Source organism: Galeopterus variegatus, unplaced genomic scaffold (genome assembly GCF_000696425.1).
Source record: "Galeopterus variegatus unplaced genomic scaffold, G_variegatus-3.0.2 Scaffold1112, whole genome shotgun sequence".
Taxonomy (NCBI): domain Eukaryota; kingdom Metazoa; phylum Chordata; class Mammalia; order Dermoptera; family Cynocephalidae; genus Galeopterus; species Galeopterus variegatus.
In genome coordinates this window covers 285,774-312,539 of record NW_007727223.1, presented here as the reverse complement: position 1 = coordinate 312,539, position 26,766 = coordinate 285,774, and the positions used below count along the sequence as shown (strand labels likewise).

The 26,766-nt window shown below is 39.7% G+C and overlaps 1 protein-coding gene across 1 annotated transcript in view; it reads right to left on the bottom strand.

Moving 5' to 3' along the window:
* Positions 1-6,638: 6,638 nt before the first annotated feature.
* Positions 6,639-26,766, bottom strand: part of CADPS (Ca++-dependent secretion activator) — a gene marked incomplete at its 5' end in the record, with an annotated part of 282,061 nt that continues 261,933 nt past the window's right edge. Inside the window, 2 exons of the mRNA XM_008574861.1 lie at positions 6,639-7,872; positions 11,193-11,297. Coding sequence (XP_008573083.1) covers positions 7,693-7,872; positions 11,193-11,297 — 285 coding nt within the window. The remainder of the gene's footprint in view (positions 7,873-11,192; positions 11,298-26,766) is intronic.

Here is a 26,766-nt window from a genome sequence, read left to right as displayed (position 1 = left end):
TAAGAAAAAATTGTGTTTTCGCACTTTGGCTTATTGTTGCTTTTGCATTCCTCTTATTTTGTAGTTGTATGTCTTAACTGTAATCATTTTATCCCTCTGTTAGCTGGTGGCTGTGATTAACTTGTTGCTCTGTGTTTTTCTTTGACCTTCAATGTATTGTCATCAGGGTAGAGAACTCTGCTGGCAGATTGCGCCATAATCGGCCCGTTCCGCGTGTTTTGCTTAGTTACAACAAATGCAGATTTATAACTTTAAATGAAATGCACAGTTTCATAAGAAAGAAAGCAGATGATAATTTTAGTATTTAGATGAGGAAGCAAAACAACCTTGAATAAAGAGGAATATTGATTTTTAAAAATTTGTTTACCAAGAATTGCAGAATTGTGCATAATTCAAATTCATTTCAGATTTGTTAATCGTGTGTCTGATGGAAATTAGCTGTAAAGAACACTCTTATTTTGGATTTTAAAATTTAAATGAAATAAACTTATTGAGTTTTGTGCTTAAGCAATAATGTTACAGCTCTTGTTTTTTGGTTGATTTCCTAAAATTCTTATAGAAACCCAAATTTATGGCAGCATAACTTTCATGCCTGCATTAGAAATTCAGGTCAGGTTAGTGGTGAGGTAGATGGCTTTTTTAAAGCCATCGTGATTCTCTACCTTCTTTTGTAATTATTTTTTATAGACAGAATATATTGCGATAAATTTAGTTTATGCTTTCTTGATCATTATTATACTCAAGCATGCCTCTCTGATGTTCACCCATTCAATTTAACCAGCATTTATTGAGTGCCTACTATATCCCAGGCACTAGAGTGGCATACACAAATGGATACACAATCCCTGACCTCAAGAAGTTGGCAGTCTAGCAGGGAGACAGACACATGAACAGATAACCATAATATAGTGCAGTAAGACTGTGATTGGATTCGGGTGTTTCAGAAATTCTTTAGTCACACATTTTCAAACAGTCTCTTGGGTCACTTCCACAGATGGCTCATTTCCTCCATTATGTTTTGATCCATCCTAATTTCATCCTGGATTTTCAGTTTACTTTACTTTGCTCCTGTATCTTCTTTGACCAGAAAATCTCCTTAAGTGTATCACACCCATTTCCAGAGTAATTACACCCACTGCCAAAGTATACATCACACCCATTGCCAAAGTAATATGGAAAGTTTACATGTGCAGATGTACAAATGATTGTATACTGATAAACAGAAAACGTGATTTGCTAACTAGTAGGCTCAGGATGTTTCTCATTTGTGTGTGTGTGTGTGTACATATTTGTATCTCTAATATACTTGTATATGATTTGAATATATTTGGAAGAATATATGTCCATCTGTTTGCAATGGCTACTTTGGGAAAATAGGCTGGTGGCAGGAGAGGCTTAAACATTGTGTTTCATATAACTCTGTTCTATTTGTTTTTTTGTTTTAACTTAAACTTAAAATGTTTTTAAAAAACATAACGATTAGCCCTCGGCTAGGCAGATCAACAAACCCAAATTAAATGAAATTAAATGTCCTCCTTTGATACCTTAGTCTATCTTGCCATCATAATCTCTCCCAACCCCCTGCATAAATCTTTCCATGAAGCAGGCTCCCCTAACACACTGAGCATATTCATTAAGGTCTTAGTCAACATGTTTTTGTTGAGTGTTTACTATGTGCACTGGGAAGCCATCAGAGAAGAAAACAGCTTCCCGCCTCTGTGGGGTTTCAGCCACATAGCGTCCTTGGCTTCTCTCTGCTTCTGTCCAGGTTCTTTCCTGTCCTCAAGGCCCACCTCTTCTAGAAAGCCTTCCTTTCCTTCTCCCTCCCCTGTCTTATAGTATTTAGTTTACATGAGTCTTTTGAGGATTCGTACCACCTAGACTAAAGGTTCTAAGACAATAGCAACCAGATCATTTCCATCCTTGTACTTTCAGCCTTCATTTACTAGTCATGTATTTATAGAGGGCACTGGGGATAAAGTGGGGAAGCTGGTACTGTCCTTACCCTTCTGAAGTGGAGAAAAGTGATCTGAAACATGTAATGATGCAAATAACCCATTTGCGAATAGAGTAATGCATACTATGAAAGAGAAGGAGAGTGTGTTATGAGGATGTAAGATGAAGAAATTGATGCTGAATTGAGGGTGGGGTTTGGAAAGGCTTCCCCAGGGAAGTCAAATTTAGCTGGGATTTGAAGCATGAGATGAGGAGGTTCAGGGGAGGACCCCAGGTAGGAAGACCCATGGTGCACAGCAGCAAGTGGAAAGTGGTGGGTGGAGGTGAGCCCTGAGAGTAAGAAGAGTGGGGCTAACAGGAGGGGCTGGAGAGATAGGCAAGGGTCAGCTCGTACATGGCCTTGTATGCTACCTTAAGGGGTTGGGCTTCATTCTAAGAGAAGAGGGAGCAAATGGATGCTTTTAATTAGAGGAGTGACAAGATCACACTTGCCTTTTAGAAAGGTCCCGCTGGCTGATGAAAGGGAATGGATTAGAGAAAGTCTGGGTGTTTCCAGCACAGTGCTTGACTAGTATGTACTCAACTATTTGTATATATTTTATAGTTGGATATACACTATATACACATATAGTTTATATGAGTGAATGCTTTTCAATTGGGTTAACATTTTTCTTGACATCTCCTCCATCCATCTGGCACTTTTTCGTATGGCCTCTTCTATATCACCCTTCAAATAGCTCTAGAATTTTTCTCTTTTAAAAAAAAAAGGGATAAAGACTTAAACATGCACTTCACAAAAGAGCTATCCAAATTATCAGTAAACACATTAAAAGGCAACCAATTCCATTTTCATAATCAGTAAACTGCAATTACAAACCACCACACCACTTAGCAGAATGGGGAAAATTAAAGAATAACAATACCCAATGTTGTTAAGAATGTGGAACAACAGGGACTTTGATATGCTGCTGGTGAAGGTATAAGGTTGTTTACCCTCTGTGGAAATCTGGCAGCATCTTCTAAAAATGAACATAACTTTACCCTATGATGAGCAATTGCACCAAAAGATATGTACAAAGAGATTCATGGCAGCATTATTCATAATAGCTGAAAATTGAAAACAACACTATAACATGCATAAATCAATTGTGGTATATTCATACATTGGAATACTATACAACAATGAACAAGTTATACCAACAGTATAATATAGACCAAAAGAAGCCAGACATAAAAGAATATATACTGTGATTGCAGTTACATAAAGGTGAAAGTTAATGTATGCTATTAGAAATCAGATAGTGGTTACCTTAGCAACTAAGGAGGAGGTGGAGATGGGGAAGGGGCCTGGACACCAGGTATGTTAGAGGAATTCAGTATATTCCATTTCTTGATCTGGTAGTTGTTCCATGAGTGCGTTCACTTTGTGATAAATCATTGAGCTATATGCTTAGGATGTGTGCATTCTTCTGTATGTACATTTTATTTTAATTAAAAAATTAAAAAGGAAAAAAGAGAAAGCTGAAGATATTATTCCAAAGAAAAAAGACAGCTCAAGTTACCAATGCTGTCTCCTCAGCTTTGCATCTGTGGCAAGTGATAGAGCTTGCATGTGTTGTTCGCCCAAAACTCATGGTAGAAATCTGATCCCTACCTGGTGGCAGGTTGACTACATTGGACTGCTTCCATCATGGAGGGGGCAGCGTTTTGTCTTTACTGGAATAGACACTTACTCTGGATATGGATTTGCCTTCCTAGCACAAAATGCTTCTGCCAAAACTACCATATGTGGACTCACGGAATGCCTTATTCACCGTCATGGCATTCCATACATCATTGCTTCTGACCAAGGAACTCACTTCACAGCTAAAGAAGTGCAGCAATAGGCTCATGCTCATGGTATTCACTGGTCTTACCATGTTCCCCATCATCCTGAAGCAGCTGGTCTGACAGAACGGTGGGATGGCCTTTTGAAATCACAGTTACAGCACCAGCTAGGTGACAATACCTTGCAGGGCTGGGGCAAAGTTCTCTGGAAGGCTGTATATACTCTAAATCAGTGCCCAATATATGGTACTGTTTCTCCTATAGCCAGGATTCACGGGTCCAAGAATCAAGGGATGGAAACAGAAGTGGCACCACTCACCATTACGTCTAGGGACCCATTAGCAAAATTTCTGCTTCCTGTCCCCGCAACTTTATGCTCTGCTGGTCTAGAGGTCTCGGTTCCAGAAGGAGGAATGCTTCCATCAGGAGACACAAAAATGATCCCATTGAATTGCAAATTAAGACTGCCACCTGGCCACTTTGGACTCCCCATGCCTCTGAGTCAATAGGCTAAGAAAGGACTTACAGTGTTGGCTGGGGTGATTGACCCAGACTTCCAAGGGGAAGTTGAACTACTACTTCACAATGGAGGTAAAGAAGATTATATCTGGAATACAGGGGATCCCTTAGGACGTCTCTTAGTACTTCCATGCCCTGTGATTAAGGTCAGTGAAAAATTACAACCAAATCCAGGCAAGACTGCAAATGGCCCAGACTCTTCAGGGATGAAGGTTTGGGTCACTCCACCAGGTAAAGAATCACAACCTGCTGAGGTGCTCGCTGAAGGCAAAGGGAGTACAGAATGGGTAGTAGAAGAAGGAAGTTATAAATACCAGCTTCAACCACATGACCAGTTATAGAAATGAGGATTGTAATTGTTCTCCCTGTTGTGTTAAGAATATGTCTCTATGTGTATATAATGTACACATAGTAAGCAATTATCTTTGGTTTTGTTCCTCTTGTTCTTTATCATGTACCATGAGTTTTGAGGGTCCAGGGGCAGAGTGATAGAGTTTGGATGTGTTGTCCCCCCAAAACTCATGTGAAAATCTGATCCCCAATGTAGCAGTGTTGGAAGCTGTTTGAGTCATGGGAGCGGATCCCTCATGAATGGATTAACGCTCTCCCTGTAGGGTGGGGGTCCTGAGTGAGTTCTTGCTCTATTAGTTCTCATGAGAGCTGGTTGCTTAAAAGACCCTGGCACCTCCTCTCTCTCTCTTGCTTCCTCTTGCCATGTGATCTGCTTGTGCCCGCTTGTTGCTTACAGCTTTCTGCCATGAGTAGAAGCAGCCTGAGGCCCACACCAGACACAGCTGTCCCAGAATCATAAGCCAAATAAACCTCTTTCCTTTATAAATTACCCACTCACAGGTATTTCTGTTATAGCAACATAAAATGGACTAATACAGCAAGTATAACTTGAAGTTTCAACTTGGTCAGTGCTTTCTCTCTCAACTCTTCTGATGTCATTTCCTTTCCCACAGCTTTTCTTCCAGGGTTGCACAGTAGGGGAGGATATTTAACAGGATATCCTTAGTGCTAGGCACTGGTAAATTTTTCTTTTGAAGGAATCTTCTTATTTTTACCTTGGTTTTGGAGACACTGTCTTTTCTGGCATGGTTCTCTTTATGCCTTTTGGATCACGCCCTTTGGTTAGTTATCTAACCCACCCACTTAGCTCCCCTCCAGGGCTCCTGAATATTTTCTTCCTTTTTCCCACTCTTATAACCTGGGTAGATGCTCCCTCTTTACTTTGCACATTTTTGAATTGTTTTTAATTGCTGCAAAAAATATGCTTCAGTTTTGCAACACAAAATAGAATAAAAATATACTTAAAAAAATCCTGGCTTTGCCACTCTGACTTAACTATGTGCCGTTGGGCAATAGAAGGTGTTTCAGACCTGAATAATACATCCCCATTTGTATTACCAGTTTCATGCTAGTATTTCTGGGTTAATGCTTCTGCATGAAGTTGTGTAACCACTGGGCAAGTTAGCTTAACCTTTTTACCTTAATGTCCTCATCTATAATGAGGATAATAACAGTCCTCTCCTGTTATGATTGTTGTGAGACTTACATGAGGCGAAACATGCAGAATAGTTGCTCAGTAAATGGGAGTTCTCTTGTAAACCCACTCATGGCAAGAAGTACTACTGATTTGTACCTGCAGGTCTAAAGGACTGAACAGAGTGGGATGTGCTACCTAGAGGGGTTGTTTTGTAGAGAACTGGTGACCATTCTTGGTCCTATTGAAAAAGTAGCTGTTTCCCTAAAATTCTACTCAGCCCCAAGGAAAAAGGTCAACCTGGTTTAGTGAGAGATACAAATAAAACAAACAAGGATACAAAATGTTTGATTTCTTTCAAACGTAGGTGATCATGTTGCTGACAGGGACTAGGGAGTGACAAAAGTACTCCATGTCTTAGAGAATCTTATAAAATGCTTTAACAAATATATAAGAATCATATATAATTGGCACACGCTTTGTTTGAATGCAAACACTGCTGTTAAAGTGGTGCTTAAAAACAGTTTGTTGGCCTTCTCTTCGTACAGGAGAAACATTTCTCTCGTTTATACTACTCACTTGCTTAGCAAACCCTTATTTATCCTATAATGCAAGCATAATCTGCCCAACATGTCCAAATGCCCACAGATTCTGAATTACTGGAGTCTGAATTAGCAGAATTTTAGGCAGTTTCTCATGGAGAACTACAAGCATTTGAAAATGACCCACTCCAACAGTTTCAAAAACACTCTAAGAAAATTACTGCTTTCCTCTCCTTTCCTTTCCCATCCTGCTTCTGTGTTACAGTTCTAGCTTTCAAAGGAGACAGAGGAAGACAGATGCAAACATATATTTTTAGGACATTTGAATAGTTATTTATTGAGAAGCCACAGTTTTCCACACTTTCATAACTGTAGGCTTTATATAAGGCAAAAAGCAAGATGGATTCACTACTTTAAACGAAAAGAAATAGCTCTGCAGTGGACCCCTAGGTCGTGCAGTTACAGATCAAAATGCAATGTACATGACAGATATAAAAAACAGTGTGGAATAAAATAATTTAAATTATGGTTACAATGTACTGAAGGAAATATCCATATCTCATTATAAACACATTTATAGTCTAGGGTTGTAATTTAAATATTCAGTTTTTTTTACATACACAGTTATTGAAACATAAAAGCAAAATGTAACATTTAATAGGATAAACTTTGACAGAAGACAGTTGCTCTGAACTGTGCTTGATGTTAAATCATGATAGGATTGCCCCCTTGACATGGCAATTAAGAGAATCAATCCATAGGTATGTAGCCATCCTTTTTTGGCTAACTATATAGATAAATGAAAGGATGGGTTAACAAGAACACAAAGGGTTTATTTTTTAGTTTCAGGGGACCAGAAAGAACTGAAAGTTTGTTGTTGGAGACTTGCCTTTTGTTTTTCAAAAAAACAAGGCAGATATCTGTATCTCAATGAAATTATATATACATACTCATTTAAATAACTGGCATCCACATATGTGAAACAAAGAAATGAAAATATTTGTCGTACTAGCCCTCACATCCTTTTACCATCAATGCATACATAGTACATGAATGAAGCATCATTTAACTTTGCTGATAACAGAGACACACCTAGCAGTTGGACTATGTATTCTCCATGTACAGAATTTAAAGAATGGTGCTCCATATTGCTTGTAAACGTATAGACATGGAAATTAGGAAATCAGTGGATTTGAAGGTAATTTGCTAATCTTGGTACCACATAGCTAAAATGACAATTTTATTGGAAACATCTCATGGGCATGGTAGTTGACAGAAAATTCCCTAATGGGGATAACTAACAGACTAAGGACATGCATTGATTACAGGACTCTGTCCCAGTGGCCTCTAGGACTGAATGATCTAATCATCTTCTTCATCTTCCTCATCGCTGTCCTTCATGCTGATCCCCTGCAGACCTCCACCCTCGCTCACTGATGCTGTGGCTTCCTCCACAGTAAGACGGTTCCGGATGGTTTCATAGGTCTTGCTGTTTAAAGTGGAGTCCAGGACCCCTTGCAATCGAAAATCTCTATAGGTTTTCTAAGGAGGGAAAAGATGCAGTGATAAGGAAGAATTCATCTCCATGATGGGGAGGAAGAGGGTACAAAGCAGGTGTGCATGTCAGAGCACTGACCTTCAGCTAAGTGTCACACTTTATGCATTGTCAAATAAGAAGCCACCATGCTCAGCTTTCACTTGTACTGAAAACTGAGATCCACTGAATGACAGAAAATGAGAAATTGTGACAGGATAAACTGTATTAGATGAGACAAAGCAAAGAACATAAGCTTGTGTTTATTCAATTTCATAAAGGGAAATGTTCCATAATTGTTTTGGTTCTTTTTTTTTTGGTCTGGTTCTTTCTCTTAGGTTAGTACAACATAATATGATAAGACAGCGTAAGGGGCTATAACATCTAAATAATAGATCAAGTCAAGTGATTATCATAGTTTGTGACTTCTGTTGCAGTCTGGTCTTTAGCATTTTTGAGTCTTATAACTGCATGAGCCATATCTCTCTGTCTCATTCACAAGACAGACATATGTATGTTGGTATATGAAACCTATTACAGGCAGCAACAATTCTGAGAAAGATGGATCGCTAATGCCTCATCAATATGTTGCAGGCATGTGACTTATTTCTCATCTCCTTGGGAAAGAACTGTATTTACTCTGTTCACAACTTCATGGTCTCGGGGAAGAAATTTGGCTCTTTTTCAAGAACAATGGATTGGTATTACTGTACCACAAGTTCTTTCTTTGTTCCTTCAGGCAATTTCTCTCGGATTTCCTTAGGTATCTCAAGGACTGTTTTTCTAGAAATCCCTTAGTGTTAATTGAACATGACCAGAAGCATCTGGCTGTTGTCTACTTCATAATTTTATTTTTTAAAAAAAGTCTCTCTCTAACTACAACTCTTCTTATCACACTGCATATCATTTCTGCTACTGATTCTTCTGTTTGTGCCTCCTTTTGACATGGGAAACTTTCTAAAGAGGCAAGAGAAAGTTAACATACTTCAACACCACTCCCATCATTATTTCTATTTTTAATAGGCCATCTAACGCAGTCGTAGTCTCAACAATCACAGTGTCAACCCCTCTTGAAGGTCATATGTGGTAATGACTGTAGAGTTAACTAGTGAATGCAGTTGGCTTAGTGAATTTCAATAGTATAAGATTATGGATAGAATGACCACATATCCTCTTTGTCAGTTGATGTCTGTTATCCCAGTATGATTATTCACAGCACCTTCTTTTCCACTTAGAAGTAACCTGGTTTAGACACCAAATTATAAGGTCATCCTAAATCACGGATCAAGCTGCCAGGCTGTCTGAGGAGGAGGAAGGTAGGCAACTACCTCAACTGCCTTCACCTTGACTGGGAAAGGTGGGAGGCTGAGTAAATGCAGGCAGGGTGCAGACCAGAAATCCAAATAATTAACTTGAATTTTTGTACTTTTCAATCAGTTGCTCTGTTGCCCCTTAGAATAACATAATTGTTGCCAGAATATGAGGGAAGAAGAAAGGCAAAAAGCGTTTGAGTATTCTCCCCTTTATATGAATTCCAGAGCAGTGGGTGCCCCAACTAGACTCCACCTGCCAAAGGACAGAAACCATGTCTAGTCATTTTTGAATCCCCTAACTTGTAATATACAAGTAGGGGGCTCACCTAATACTTGTAATATACAAGTAGGGGGCTCATGTAATGTTGGATGAATGAATAAATGCTTGCTGAGTAATGAATGAATGAATGAATGAATGAATAAACAGAGTGGCTATTGAGGCAGAAAAGAAAGCCAATTATACTAGGAAATTTGCACTGAAGGAGACCTCTGGGTAACATGCTCAGTAAATAGCTCATGAGTTCTTCTTACCTCTCTGGTGTGGCATTAGTTAAGTTGGGCCCACTTTTGGCAAAGGTGAAGAGATTTCTTTGGCAGTGACACTTCTGTGTCCCTTCTCTGTGGTTCATGTCTATGTTTTTTTTGTTTTTGTTTTTCTTTTTTTGGCAGAAGACTAAGATTAAACCTCCTTTCTCATATTTGTTTCTTAATAAAATATTGCTAATTCCTAACATAGATTTGAAAATATCAGTAATGAGAATATAATTTAAAAATATTACAATTATGTCTTCTTTTCATGTCTACCCAGTAAGGGCCAAACAGAAAATTCCCTCCCCAACCATATTTATACTCCCCAAAATGGAATTCAAGTGGTCAGGCAATGGCTAGTGAGCTTGCCTTAAGGAACTACAGTAAAAAATGTGAAAATTAAGTTGGTTCATAGCCGGAGTGCACACATTCCTTTTTTAAGAGCTGCAATATGCTGTTGTCTGTAACCTTCCTTGGGTAGATGCTTTGTGAGATCAAATGCAGATGATATTAATTCTCCTTAATTACACTCAACAGAACAGTAATTCGTTTTAAGTCAGGACTGGGGTAGAAGGAGCACCTTCAGTAAAATGGTGCTAATCCAAAAGAAACTAAGAAAGGGGTCGGGAGGTGAGAGGTGGGGTAGCAGGGGGCAGGTGTGGGGGGCAGGAATTTGGCAAACTGTTAAGAAATAACAATTCAGCCACGTTTATTGTTAAAATATTTTAAGAGACTTTGTTCTTTGAAGGAGATTTTTGCATACGAGTGTTTTAAAACCCTCTGTGGTGAAGCATCAAATGGAAACTGAAATGATCAAAAACGTATTTACCCCCTTCTGTGATCTTATTATTTCATGTAAACCACTGAGATTTCACGCTGAAATAATTATCATTAGTCCAAGGCGCACACACAAGAACAGGGAAAAAAGCTACTTTCAGGGTATGTTATCTCACCTTTGTGATCCTTTACATTTGATTGTATACACGCATTGTAAGAGAAACTACTTCAATTAACTATGAGAACAATATTGATTTGCATTCTGATAACGATCACAGGACATATTTAGAAATAGCCAGAGGTAAATATTTCTATTCAATTAATTGTGGCAAAATTCCATTTAATTAAAAACTATAAATGAAATTGGTAATCGGTGTTCTTAGCATAACAGAACCAAAAGTCAGCTTTTGAAAGTCTAATACAAAGGGTACGATGGTCTCTGCAGTACTTTTGCATGGCAAATACATATTTTTCCTATGTGGATAAAGATAACAAATTAATTTTTATTAAATTTTTCTTTAATGTCTCAGTAATAAACCATGCATCACAAAATGATTTCATAGTTTTTTCTTGTGGGAGGTATTGTTTTAGAAATCATCTTGATTTATATATAAACTAATATTCTTTGTGTTAAGGAAGATCTGCAGCTTGCCAATGAAATGTATGTCAGTAAGCTATTGGCGAAGAATAATAATTATTTTTTCTTTTACCTTTACCATCCTAATTAGTGTTTTCAACTGATAAATGTGAAGCTGTAAGTCCATCCGGTCCGTCAACCAGGTGCAGATCACATTCATGGAGCTGTTGTACCATTGCTGAAAAAAGAGACAAAAGTTCTCCAGCCAACACATCATGAAGCGTTTATAGGGTTGAGAGGGAATGGGCCACATCTGAGTACCCCGCTCTGTTCCAGAAGGAAACAAAACAGCTAAAGAGAATTTGAGAGCATAGAGATCATGAACATTAATTTACACAAAATCACAAGGTACCGATCAGTCTAAAAGAGATCGCTTTGGACTTTGAATCCAACATAGAAAGAACTCTTCCACCATAGACATTTCCTATACATTCATTTCCTATGGTTCATAGAGACCATCTTTTGCTCTTCTGATTCTCTGTTTTGTTGGTTAATTTTACTCAGTTGAGATTCAACACACTGCTTGTTTTCTAATGCCACTGTCTCCAGTACCCAGAGAGATGAGGGCTTCTCCACTTACCACTTACCTTTTGAAAACTCCAGACCCCATAAGTTAGGTACAATTCTGGGAATCAGGCTGAGAGTCTTAGGAATTTAGGGACAAGTTTACTTTCATTTACCCGGGATGTTCCTGATAAAGACAATGAATGAGGATTTCTCTTTAAAGGCCAAACTGTACTCTGGGCACTTTATGTGCCCCTGCATTGGCTGTGCAATCTGTTTTAATCTTAACACCCAAAAATTATGGAAGATGAGAGAAAAAAAAAAATCTACAAATGAGCTCATTTCAAGCTGTTGAAATCATACTTCCCCTTAAGGGGGTTAAATTTTGCTTCTTGTCTGTGAAAAATGCTTGAAGCTGTGTCACTTTAGACTGCCACCCCTGTGGTGCAGGAAGTCTCTGGTGCAGTATAATTTTGCAGTACTGCTCATATATTCATAAATCTCACTCGGAGACATATGAACAGTGTTATGAAGTGTCAGTATGAAAAAAAAATCTAATCTTTTAAACTTCACCAGGTTTCATTACGCTCTGCTGCTTATAACCAAACAATTTACAAATAAAATGAAAAGGTGTGGATGGACCTATATATTTATTTATAGGGCGTCTATATGAACTGTGCACAGAAAAGATGCAAAAAAAAAAAAGAGTGGTTAGAGAATTGAGACGATATATATTCTCATGCTAACCAATACACACGCACACACATGCATGCGCTCACACACACACACATCGCACACCAGTGGGGATTCGAAAAGCATAAATAAAAACATGTTTCCGATGGTAACTCCACCCTTTCTCACCTAAAGATCATCCAAAATCAGTTTATGCCTAACACTCACAGTTTTTCTGAAGCCTTGTTTCTGACTTAATTTCTCTAAAAAAATTAATTTGGGTTTTTACTTGCAAGGTAGAATTGCCAAGTTTCACCTTGCAAGAAACGACACAGTCTCAGCCATGGCATAGAGAAGCCCTCTTTGCAATCTTTCATTTCTAGGCTCCTTCCTCATCAGAGCCAATCGCGGCTCTCCCTGGAGCCCAGCCGCGACAGAGACCACACTACCCCAATCAAGGCAGCACTGCAGCCTCACAGCCAACTTCTGCTCTTTTAAAGATCATGAAGGCGAAACTGTCAGTTTTAGGAACCTTCTGTCCCTCCCCAGGGAGCAGGCGGGGTGGGGGGTGGGGGATTTTTTTTTTCTTGAGATTTGCAGTTCACTCCATGGGGGGAGGGTGTTCGCTAGGGTCAAGCTGCTTCAGGCATGGACAGGTTTTCCCCTCCAGGGGTGAGAATATTTTACTGAAACTTTTTTTTTCTGGTAGAGGGTTGTTGGGGGGTGTTTTTGGCACCTCCTGCCTTGGGATTCTGGAGCTTTTGCTGCCCCTGCATCTGGGTTTGTTAAGAAGTGGTCCAGAGACAGGAATATCACTGGGTCACTGGTATTTCTGCAGCTCTGACTTACTCCTGGCACAGCTAGGGGCTCTCTTGTGTTCACCCCAGGCCTCAAATTCCACATTCACTGGCTGTATCTGACATGCAATCTGGGGGCTCAAAGCCTCTATTTTGAGAGACATAAGCAACCTCCCTTTTCTCCCTGCCTCCCGGGGTTGGAAGTTGACCTTCAGGCAACCCTGGTAACCTCCTGGCCAAACCTGCAAGTCCAGGGCCTCATGCTGGGTACATCTCAGGGACACAAAAGAGGAGTGTGGCACTCTGGCTTCTAGGCAGAGGTGGCATTTTGCTTTGGCTGTGACAACAGACAAACCGGCGCTGGCTTATATCACTGCCAGCAAGCCTTGTGCAACATGCCTTTTTCTCTTTGCTGAGAGACGTGCCACCTTTCGGGAAAAAAAATAACACAAACCCCCCTCCATTTTATGTAAGCAGTTCCTACTCTTGTAAATGGCTTTTAGATAGTAAAAAAATAAAAAAAATAATAAATAGAAATAAAAAGGTAGGTTACTATCAACACTCTTGCTCTGCCGCTGAAAGGGTAGGGAGGTAGGAAATGCATACAGCAAGGAATCAGCACATCACACGCTGATTCCCACCCCAGGAGAACAAGAAAGCCCTGGAACATCCATGCGTTTCCTCCTGGATCTCACATCTAGCAAAAGAAGTGTAAAAAATGTATGATGCCCCATTGGCTACACATTTAAAGAGGCAAAAGGGAGTAACTCACTCCTTTCCAAACCTTATGCTCAGTAGATGAAATTGGAGGCACTTTTGGATGCAGCACAGCGCTAACTTGGTTTTCCAGAAAGGAGGCGCTTAAAGGCATTTGGATGTTGGAGAAAGCAGGAGGCACTGTCTTCTAGAACTTTAAAATGTTAGAGGTAAAAGGGATCTTTCATACTATCCTTTGCAGAGAAGGAAACAAAGGCCCAGAAAGGTGAAGTGACTTGCCCATGGTCCCATAGCTACTGAGTCCAGACTGGCGGTTCTCCAGGACAGCCACTGGATTAAAATAGCTGATTGCCTACCATAATGCCGTCCTAATGGGATATAGTAGCACTTTGGTCTAGAGAGTTGATCTTGTATATCTCTTCCCAACCCCAATTCAGAAATTGCACACCGATAGCTAGAAATAGGCTGTAGTGGGGGTTTTTACACTTAGGAAATTGGCCAATGCCACAAACCAGGGCTTTCTCCCTCCCAGAAAGCCAGTCGTTCAACATTTATCAGCACATTACGGTGTCTAGGCTGTTCCTGCTCTTCCTCATGGGGTTTACAGCACTTAATAGTCAGGTTTGCTTTATTTGAGATCAATGCTAATGCAGCAGATTTGTTATGATTCTTCAAAAGGGAAATTAATAAAACATTTTAAATTCTCCCCATTTTGTTCTGTCTTTGGTTGAGATATGCCTTTTCCAGTGCTATTCTAACACCTGGGCACTAAGTTTTTGGTAAATGTACTCTAAATGCATAGAAATAAGAATCATGAAATGACAACACATATTAAGTATGCAAGTATAATCACGACTCTTTTGCTGCCTCACCTTAATTCAGGTATATTAATTCAAATCTTCCTAAAAAAGGTTGTTTCAATCCTAAAAAAGCACTAGAGAAATAAAATCCCCAGTAGCTGGGGTTCCTTTAAAATATGCCCTCTGGAGATAATTCTGTGAAGGTTTTAGACTGGGAACCCATAAGGATGCCCATCACAGCTATGGCCTTCAGGATAACAGGGTCCTCGGAAAGTTGGAAACTTCTCCAGCAGCTGCAACTCTTTTTATCTGAAGGCTGTATTTAAAAAGAGCTGGAAGGCTGATGCTAAACTTTGTTATTTAATTCTTCTTTCTTCCTTTCTACAACGTAATTGTTAAGAGCATAGGCCCTAACACACACCTGGGTTTATAATCTTGGGCAAGTTCCATTCCCAGAGACTCAGTTTCCTGGTCAGAAAATGGGGATTAATCAGCCTTTTATAGGCTTTTTCTGATGAGTAAATAAAATAATGCTAGTAAAGAACTCATCATAGTACTCAGCACACAAGGCCTCAATAGATGTCAGCTATCACCATCATCATCATCAAGACACCATTTCTGCCATAGCAACCATCAACATCATCAACATCACCATCACCATCATCATAACCATCATCATTTCTCCCTTCTTTGCTCTTTCTCTCTCCCCCAACCTAAGAGATTCCAAAAAACAAGGAAGAAAGCAGAGCAAGTTACTAGGGAAAGCCATGTGGTGGTGGAAGAAATTATTCCCTTTGGAATATCTCTGGAATTATATGCATAAATCGTACATTACATAAGTAGCTCTTAGCAATGTAATTCCATTGTAAAGTCATTTTGTCTTAGATCATCACCCAAACCTATAAAACCATCGTGGGTGCATAAAGTACATTTTAAACTACATCAACCTAGATTTAAGTCTTGTTAAAATGATTCAGACAAAGAATGAATGATTTCTCAAACCCTATGGCAATAATGTGCAGCTTCAGCCTGTGCTGGCTACTTACTAGCCAGATAACCTCAAGCATACTATTAACTCTCTTTCCCTAATTCTCCTCTTGGGGTTACTACCAGAATCTACTCCACAGGATTATTGTGAGCATTAAAAGAGATAGTTTATGTAAAGTCCTCAGCAGAGTGATTGTCACATAGTAGGTACTCAATAAAATTTAGCTAATGTTGGTGTTATTACTCTCAGAAACATACAAAGAGATTTTCTTTTTTTTTTTTTTTTTTTTTTTTTTTTTGTCTTTTGTCTTTTTCCATGTCCGGCAACGGATCGCAACCCTCAGTGCTGCCCCCGCACCGGACCGGGGACCGGCAACGGGATTGCAACCCTCGGTGTTGCTCCCGTGCCTCGCCCAGCCAGTGAGCCGGAACCAGTCTGTATGTGGGATCCGAACCTCCGGGCGGGAGCGCCGCTGCGCTTGCCAAGCGGCGCACTATCCAGTGTGCCACCGGGCCGGCCCCAAAGAGATTTTCTTTTTTTTTTTTTTTGTCTTTTGTCTTTTTCCATGTCCGGCAACGGATCGCAACCCTCAGTGCTGCCCCCGCACCGGACCGGGGACCGGCAACGGGATTGCAACCCTCGGTGTTGCTCCCGTGCCTCGCCCAGCCAGTGAGCCGGAACCAGTCTGTATGTGGGATCCGAACCTCCGGGCGGGAGCGCCGCTGCGCTTGCCAAGCGGCGCACTATCCAGTGTGCCACCGGGCCGGCCCCAAAGAGATTTTCTTGATCCAGTTCTAGTAGAAGCTTAGATCGTTAATATGCTGGTCCACTCAGGCCACATATTCTGCCCTGCAAATTTATTAACTTCCTGTAGAGAAATCTTTATATATAAAATATCTGTTCCGTAACACTGCAGTTCAGTATGGCCAGGATTAAGGTGAGGCAGGGTCATGCACGGGCAGAATCAGATACCGTCTTTAATTAAAATTTTGATATTTTATTCATGGTGAATTTTTGGCATTAATTTTGATTTTGTAAAATGTTGTATTAAAATACTATTTATCTTGATTACTACATTTTTTGGTTCTGCCTTAAATTTTGCGACCAAGAAGTGACTAATTTATCTCTCCCTAGTTCTTGCCTTTGGGTTCACTGTTCCTTGGAAACTTTATTCCTTGGAAGGGATACAGGATGGAAAGATAATTAATTAACTCTTCACTAGGCAATGTAGTGTTCACAGAAAACGGGCTTTCCCTTAGATCTGAATAATCCCTAATCAGCAATATTGCTACAGCGATTGCTGTGGTTATGTCTTTTGCAATAATGACCACCTCCACTTATATGGGTTTAATTCCCAACCCCAATATCTTGATGTTAATTTGTTGTGCTAAAGAGACTTTACTGTTAATGGTATATTTGTTTTCAGAACATGCCACATATCACAGATGAGTGGCAATGGAAACAAGGAATAGAGGCTGAAAGGAGATAGAACCATTCACTGTATTTCTATACTCACGTATCACAAGGGTAATTTATCCCCTTAACTTACACAACCCCCCTATCAGACCAGATCATTCTATAAGACTTTAGAGTGTACTGTTTTCAACAAAGTACTATTTCCTACAGCATTCTTAATACAAAACCACTTACATGCACACATGTGTACAATTAATAAAAATAGTTACCAATTCATTGAACAATGAACCCTTACAATCTGCAGGCGCCATGCCAAACATACTACAAGCCATTATATAGTTTCATCATTGAGTTGAGCTCTTGAGAGGTCAACACCATTAACAGCCCCATTTTGGAGATGAGAAAAAAAAGCATAGATAGCTCATGTAAGTAGTTTATGGTCACATAATTAGTAAGTGGTGGGAGAGGTTTCAAGTTGGTTATTTACCATAAATCTGTATGAGTTGTTTGCATTAAACTCAATACTTTAAAAAGTAATGGATTTGTTATATCAAAACAGCACTGGTTCTAGGTGTCTCTACACAACGTCATTCAGCTCTGAGGTTCTCAGAGGAAAAGTTTGTGGGTAGGACAATGCTGTTGAACCTGTCTCAGAGCCTGAGCTTGGTCTGGTGTCAAAAAGATTCTATGTTTTATGAGCTTAGAAAGTTGCTAAGCAGATAGAGCACGGTGTTGTAACACCAAGGTCAAGGGTTTGGATCCCCATACTGGCCAGCCAATAACAACAACAAAAAAGTTGCTAAGAAGAGTTTGGGGGATCAGGGGCCTTCCCATAAAAGACTATGAATGAGCTTTAAAGAGCTGATGGGTGAGAGACAACCATTGCTGATTCTGAAGGGAAATGATTAGAACAAGTTGAATGGGGATGAGGGATGCTATTTCTTAGCTAGAATCAACATATTTTTTCTTTTTTCTTATCATCCTACCTCCTTTTTAAAATGTTATTTTAGGTTGGTAACTCAGCAATTGCTAGTGGGAGAAAGTTCTCACTGTGGGCAGTTTGAGTTTTTAAGGAGAGATATAACTAGACAAGTTGCCTTCATCACAATGGATTGAATTTTCCTAACTGAGTTTTAGAGATACAAAAGTTATAACATTGATCAAAATTTAAGTTCTGAAAAATTATATATCAGAAGCTTTAATTTTTTAAGTGAATGGGGAGAGCAAAATAGTAGTCTTTTCATGTAAGGGAAAAAAAATTGGGATCATGTGAAATTAAAGGTCACATCATCAAGGAAGCTCTATAAGAGAAAAATTTTAGGCAAAGTCACAAATCCAGTAAAAATACTCTAATGCATAACTCAGTTATTCCTGTGCTGTTTTTTTCTTTAAAGAGAAATTTCACTGAAGTATAACATGCATAGCGTAGTATATCACTTTTAGCAAAACACATACACACACGTGCGTGCGCACACACACACACACAGAGTCCTGTAATTTGTGTTGTTCCATGTCTATAACTGAGGGTAATATTTAGCCCAATGTAATAAAAAAGAGCTCTTATAAAAATTATGGTATTTGGCCTAAGGACTAAAACCACACACCAACACACATCTTCACACACCTTCTTTGATTAAAAACTTATGACTCAATCCAGTATATCCCTGGCTTGAGTGATAGTTGAAATTCACTAGGAATTATTTCTAAATAGGTATTTCCGTTGGGACTGGCATGTTCAAGCCAGGAAGGAAAAGCACTAAATGCCTGGGCAGCTCATGTCTAAACTCTAAATAGTTCTGTAGCTGAATATTTATCATCACTCATAGTTTCACTTTACAGGTGAGAAACTGGGACTCAGAGAAGTAAAGTGGTCTAACAGCCAGCAAGAGATAGAGCATGTACTCAAAATTCTGAGAGGCAATGCAACCTAGTGGCTACAAAAATGAACTTGACCCAGAGCTCCTGTGTTTGAATCTTGACAAAACCTTTAACTTCTCTGTGCCTCAGTTTTCTCATCTGATAAGTGGGGATAATAATAAAAACTACTCAGGGTTGTTGTGGGGATTAGAGTTAGTATGTGTGTAGTGCTTACAACAGTGCTAAGCACATGCTAAGTGTCAGCTGTTGTTTTCTGAGCCATGCTATCCTATCCTGCTTCACAAATAAGATGTTGCAGCTCCCTAAGTGTGAGCTTTTCAGAGTTGTGAAAAACTTTCTGAGCAGCCTCCATTCTTCTAAAAATGCCTGAGTAAACAGGTAATTTGGTAACTGCTTGGTAACCAACTTGTGTGTTTGGACTGAAGGGACACAGTGAATGCTGGAGGATTTTTATCTTTTCTCTGGAAAGTACCCTTTCTCCAACCCGGCATAGCCATATATCAGAGAAACTGGCTGAGTGTCTTACCTAGGGCGTTTAATGAAGAAATGACAATTAGTTTGTTGGCAAGGAGTCAAAGAGGAACATAATACTTTGACCACACCCATGTGGCTAAGTTCTTCACTTTGTTTTTGATGACAAAAGTGGGTTATTATTAGTTAGGGGGGAAAAACCCAACAACCCACAATCTATTTAAATTGCTATATTGAAATACTGTAATGAGATATTTTACGTTTGAAGCTTTCAATGCATATTTCTTCCTTACAACTTGAATAATTTAAGAACATGTGAAAAGCATCATTCAGGTTTCTTTACGCTTCTACCAAAGTACCCGCAGCTTCGTTAACCTAAGCCACAGTTCCAGGTCTAACGATTGCCAGGGATCTGGTTGTAGTCGGTGTTGTAATCAAAGATGCAGAGAGCTGGGCTGGCTGGTTAGCTCAACTGGTTAGAGTGCAGTGTTATAACACCATGGTCAAGGGTTCCCTGTACCAGCCAGCCACCAAAACAAACAAACAAGCAAACAAACAAATGCCCCCCACCCCAGACCACCAGAAACCGCAGAGAGGGCATGACAAAGAAAACCTGGCATGTTCAAGCCATCTATGCCAAGCAGGAAAGCACTGAACAACTGTATGTAATTTATAGCAAGTTTCAGGATTTGTCAAAGCTCCCCAAGAGCTGAAAAAACACTTTCTAAAAGGGCACTTCTTCCAAACTCTTTCAAAAATGGGTATGCCATTGAAAGATGCAATCTCTGGGTATAGGTGCAAAAAAATTGAAAGCAGGATCTTGAAGAGGTATTTGCATACCCACATTGATAGCAGCTTTATTCACAGTAGCCAAAAGGTGGAAGTACCCAAGAGTACATCAGGGGATGACTGGATAAACAAAATGCGGTATATATATATATATATATATATACAATAGAATATTATTCAGCCTTGTCAATGAAGAAAATTCTCTCACATGCTACAACACAGATGATCCTTATGGACATTATGCTAAATGAAATGTCAGTCATAAAAAGACAAATCCTGAATTATTTCACTTACATGAGGTAACTTGAGTAGTCAGATTCATAGAAACAGAAAGTAGAATAGTGGTTGCCAGGGGCTGAGTGGAGGGAGAAATGGGGGAGTTGTTTCATGGGTATAGAATTTTTGTTTTACAAGATGGAAAGAATTCTGGAGATGGGTTACACAGCACTGTGTATCTACTTAACACTATTGAACAATACACTTAGAAATGGTTAAGATGGTAAATTTTTTGTTATGAGTTTTTACCACAATTAAAAAAAAAGATGGGAAATAAAAATCACTTTCCATACTGAAAAGGAAACTTTGCTTAAGAAAGCTTGGATATATAGCAATGTACATATTCTAATCTGGAACATTCAACCATGCTTTAAAAAAAAAATTCTTTGTAAGATGAATGTGGTCATTCCATTCAATCTCAGGACTGAGACAATTTCTCAAGGCTGAGTTTTGAGAATGTGAAGAACAAAGAACAAATCTGGTAGCATTTGCTCAGTCATTTATTTGGTTTATTTAAATCATGCCATGGGGCCAACATTTCTAAATCTGTGAAATAGAATTAAATGAAGCCCAGAGATGAGAATTGAGAATCCTCATAAAGGATTGGGTCCAAACAACAAAAAAGGATGCATTTTTTTTTTTATACCGCATGGCACATCACCTTATGTGTTTTCACAGAGACTCCTCTGTCCCCTTACCGACCCCCCTCCCAAATTTTCCAAGAACAGATTGGATCAAGTGGCACTGTCAGCCCTGAGACCCTGGTTGCCCAAAAGGGCAGCAGCTCTCCATCCAGAATCATTCCCACCACAACAGACTTTTAAGGTTTGGAATGTATGTTCAGGAAGGCCTTATTTTAGGAAACCATTAAGTAGAATTAGGCTAACAATGTGAGGCAGGCAAAGCTTTTGCCCTTTGCTGACAAATAAGTCCTACATGGAACAGTTATACTAATAAAAATCATGTAGTTCTTAAATGCCTCAAAATGATCTTTGCACCAAACTCAGCAATTAACACTGCCCTACTGAGGAGCATTTATTCCCCAGGCTCAGGAGGATTAATCTCTGTGTTTGCCCGACCAATGTCCTTCTTTGGTGAAAATACAGTGTGGGGCTTTGGGCTGGGAACAGAAATTTCTGCAAGCAGGAATCTTGCAGTAAGTTTAATTCCTTTCTCATCTTAGGGGGTGGCAAGGTGAAAAGGAAGGTCTGGGAGCCCCTGACTAGGTCCAAATGGAGGCCACGCCAAGGATCTTCTTGGGCTTACCTGTTCTTGACCTACAGGGAGGACGGGGAAGGCATTTCTTTCAAGTGGCCTGGTCTACTGAGGGGATGTTTTCTGCACCCCCCCCAAACCCACTCTTCCCATCAAAGTAGCCAGAGTAGGCCTTCTTCTGGGCCAGAAGCAATAGATGTCCCAGCTCCAAGGCTGGGCAGAAAGTGACCGCTGGGCTAAAGGGGGATATAGACCCTCCAGTCTGATGCTTTGTCTCCTTGACAACACCCCAGCTGGTGGCCTGAGTTCCAGACTTGATTTCTTTTCTTTCTCTGCCCACCCTCCCCACTCCATACTTCCTTCCCTCTTTCTCTAGATGCAAACGTACCACATCCAACATAAAGTTGCCGAAATAGCAATCTTGTCTCTGAATATATAAATTGCAAAAATTGATATGAATAAATCTGCAAGTAGCACACTGATTGTGGCACATTTTATCAAAAAACGGCGCTCAGTTGCTTGGTGGCTGCGGAGGGGGGTGGTGTCATTACACATACAGAAAAACATCTGCAAACTCCCAGTTTCTTTACTTAGAATTGAATGGAGGCATGACCTCCTGTTCCTTGCCATGAACCCTGAGTTCACACTCATATTTTACATGTTACAGGAAGCCACAGCTCGCCCCAGGGGTGCTGCAAACAGACATGCAGAAGCCAGATGTAGTCCCCCCCTGCTCCTTAATGCACCTGAAGAAGCTGGCAACTCGACATTCAAAAGCTGACATGCTTGTAGCTTAAGGTCACTTCAGATTTTGTAAAGAGGAGGACAAAACCAGGAATGCTTCTAGGGCTGGGCTGTCAGCAGGGAGGCAGAGGGATTACAAGAAACCTGTGACTCTGCCTCTTTCTGCCTTTGCTGGTAGTTTTTTTGTGTGTGAACAAGTGCCATACAACAGATTGAGCCTCGTATAAAGGCCTGAGACTGTGCAAGGGCTCCCTGCTGGGCCTCAGCTGTGCTTGCAATTAGCAATAGGCACGGAGTGATTATTGTTGGGGTAGCGGATGGCAATGTGAAGTGACAAGTTTTATGGGGGAAGTTGGGAGTGGGGATGCTCTGCAAGTTTCTCTTTCTTTTTTCTTTCCTTTTTTCTTGTTCTGCAAAAATCCCTTCCTTGGGAGGCTGCAACCTCCCATTTCAGTGAAAGCTATTTTTTTTTTCCCTTCGTCATACAAAAGAGTCTTAAAATTGTTGAAAGAATATTTTTCTCGGTGCTTCAGAATGTGGGTTTTCTAGGTCAAAGCTTCCTTGCTGGCCTATTTAATGTCAGAAATACCCATTTGCCTCAAATTAGCAGAGAGCTTGGAGTTTAGGGCAGGAGATTAAGCATACAAAATTACTCAGCAGGTGACGGTGGGGTGGATTTGGGGGTTGAGAAGTCTTTAAAACTGACTACAAGACATTATATACTTCTGACAAAAGAACATAGTAATCCTACCTGCTTGCTTTAACCACTGTTGTTTGCCTATTATTATGTGCTTTAATGCTCATGAGAGCAAAACTATTGCTGATACTACTCAATTACCATAGTAACTCACACCAGTGACCTCTTATCACAGGACTCCCAGCCCAGCTGAACCAATCCAAAGAGTTTGTGTCATTTTATTTATTTAAACAGTGACATATACTTTGACTGGAAAGGCTATTCTTCTTTGTCTAGAATAAGAACTTGTTTTGAAATTTTGAGTAAGGGCCTTTCACCTTTTGAATCCAAGGTGGTTCTGAAGTTTATGGATTTGAGACTGTGGGACTCCCTCAAAAACATTATGAAGACACAGAGAACAATGGCCAATAAAAAGAAAAGAACATGTGTGCATCAAAAGCCAGCAGCCTCCCAGCTGCAGAAAAAGTCATTTTTCCCACTTGGGTCTCCAGCTATCATTTCCAAAGTTTGGGAGGAGAAAGACTAGAGGCTTCTCTTGGGAACCCTCTCTATTTTATCATATCATTGGGGCTAAATGCAGACAGGACAAAATGACTACCTGGGGGGATTTAACTGTAAGTTTTAAAAAGGAAATAAAGGTAACATTGGTATACACTTCTCTAGCTTTGCATTTTTCACTGACCTGTGAAGGCATATGTGAGTATGTATATGCAAACTGTATGGTCTGTCTGAATACTACTGGCGATTCAGATTTGCTGCATTGTATTAGCATATTAAACACTCTGGGAAATCTTGTAGTAAAGGAACTCTTTTGATTTTGTGTTTTTCCAAACGTATTTGAGTAAAGAACCACTTTTCATGAGCCATTTATTATCTCTCAGGGATTTATATTCCATCGAATCCACTTTTGAAAAACATTCTTTAGTGACATTAACAACAATAAAAATTAGCAATAACAACAATAATATGGTAGCAAACACTTAATGAGCACTTATTATGTGTCAGGCACTGTTCTAAGCAGTTTATATGGATTAAACTCATTTAATTCTCCTTACAACCACAAGACGTAGTGACTTTTAAAATCCCATTGTACATTTCAACAGTATATAATATTTATATGAACTTGTTCTCTATGAAAAAGGAAGAAAAGGAAATCTAATAAACCATATATAATAAATTGGCTTTTAATTTTTATTATATTTTTCCTGCTTCTGACCCTCCAAAGATCCTGAAGCCCATAGGTCTCTAAATAAATATTTTTTCTATAATTCCATGCCCTGTTTAATATCAAGTTAAAGAAAGAGGCAAAATCCTTCAAAATCCTTCCACTTTTAACCTCAAGGTACCAAAACAGTGAAACATACTTTCCCCCTATATCTCTTTTGATTAGCCTCCAAAGCCCTGCTGTTTTGAAAGAATCCATTTAGATATCAAAATTAGGTCTGTGCTTGCCTATATACAACATGACTTCTGAAACTGCTGAGTGTCTAAGTAATTAAATAAAAATGGAACTAGTGGTCAAACCCTGAATAGAAGATAGAACATGGGCCTGACACTAGCTGTTCTAATACTGGACTTATCATAGCAAAATCAGCACAAACGACAGTTGGTGACTTCTGTGAAACAGAAAAGCTCTTGTAGCAAATGTCAAAGGCCGACACCTCACTTTCAGCAAGTGAACCAGGGAACTGTGATATTTAAGAGAAAAGGAACAGTTTTCTTATGTACCTGGAATTTCTCAGTTCAGACCATTTCTTTCTCCATGAGACATAAATAATGAGCCCAATGTGATTAAGCCCCAATCAGTTTCTAACCAGGCCTTGTCTGCCACCTGGGTCTCCCAGGGCAGGTGTGCAGTTTGGGTATTAACAAACTGACCACCGTTAACAATACCTTTTTCTGGGGCCTATTTTTCTCTGGATATGTTGGGGATTTAGTCGTAGGGCTCCCTGTGCATTGAGAAAATGGACCCCTATGCCTTTAGCCTCCGTCCTCTCAAAGGAACCTACTGTTTTGAGAAAATGTATAGTTACAGTCCGAATCCACACTTTCAAGTCATATCAATTATTTAAAGCTCAATTATGTTGAAAACAAAATTCGAGTTTTGGTGGCACATCCTACCACCTATTTTTCCATGCGAGAAGTGTGAATAACTTATCTGAAAACTATTCTCTGATACGCATACAAGGACTTAAGAGGTAGGAGAAGGAGTCAGCGCATGAACTGAATTCAGATTATTCAAGAAAGCATCTGCCCACTCCCCTGATTGCTTCTTAGGTATGGGAACTGCATTTAAAGTTAACTGCATTAATTCACAAGCAGATTGACGTAAGCAACTGAATAAGAAATTTGCATACCATATAGAAATGATTATAGAAATCATACTCTAAAATAAGGATTGCAACTCATGTACAGAACAAAAAGAAAAAGCGGAATGCCAACTTTGTCTTTTTAAAACAGGGTTGGTTAATCACATTAGGGCTAATTTCATAATTTGCACATGTTAAACTTTTTATACTCATGAATCATTAGAGTTTTGTGAGCCAAAGTCAAAGTTTTTTACTTAGAAAAATTCACATTGACCTCAGGGAATTGTTTTCCTAATCTGAGGTAGTTTTAATCATTCTTTTCCATACTAAAAATACTGTATATTCACATAATTTCCATTCTATTACATGGAAAAGGGTTCAGGTAAATAGGTAAATGGAATGCTTTAAGTCAAACCACACAGCTAGTATCCAAGAGAATGATGAACAGACAGAAATATACCATCTGGAAGTTGCCATCCAGAACCCTGTGATTCAAAGACAATAAAACCCAACAACTTAGAGCTGGATCTAGAACACTTCTCCAAAGTCCTGTAAGCAGTTTTTATTTTTTTTTTTTTTTTGTCTTTTTTTGAGACTGGCCACACCGTGCTCAGCCAGTGAGCGCACTGGCCATCCCTATATAGGATCCGAACCCGCGGCGGGAGCGCTGCTGTGCTCCCAGCGCCGCACTCTCCCGAGTGCGCCACGGGCTCGGCCCCTGTAAGCAGTTTTAAAACTATGTCAACTTAGTGAACATGAGCTCTTTGGGGAATGATTTCTCATAAGGAAAGAGTGTAATCTTTTCAGGAGCCAGAGGTGGCATTGAATGGTTTCCGAAAAGCAGTCAACAAAGCAGGATTGGGTGCAGGGACAATACTTGGAGGGTTGTCCAGGAGCAGGAAGGAGTGTTGGGTTTCAAAAGAGAAGGCAGAGTGGTATGAAGGTAGGAGAAAAGATGGCAGCAGATCACACAGTGCAGGCAGCACAGGGCGACTGGAGACGGCATCTTAACCTCTGACGGAAACAGGTCCTGATACCTGGGGCTCAGGGATGGGGAAAAGGAAGACGAAGTGCTGCTTTTTAAAAGTTAACATGTGTTTTCACCATGCGCAGCTGGGCTCTGCCTCCAATGGCGCCCTTTCCTCTTGCTTTATTTTTAATCTCAGGAAGCCATATTCCCCTCTTGCTACTTCTCACTGCGTATGAGTCTAATTTTTTTTATTTTTCTTTTTCTGGGAGGGAGAAAAAAAACCTTACATATTTGCCAGATTGCTTAACCAAACCTTACCCTGGAGAGCCAGCCATCCTATTTCTGTAAAAGGCACAAACCTCAGACCATTGTCTTTATACAAGGTACATATTCAACCTTGCTGG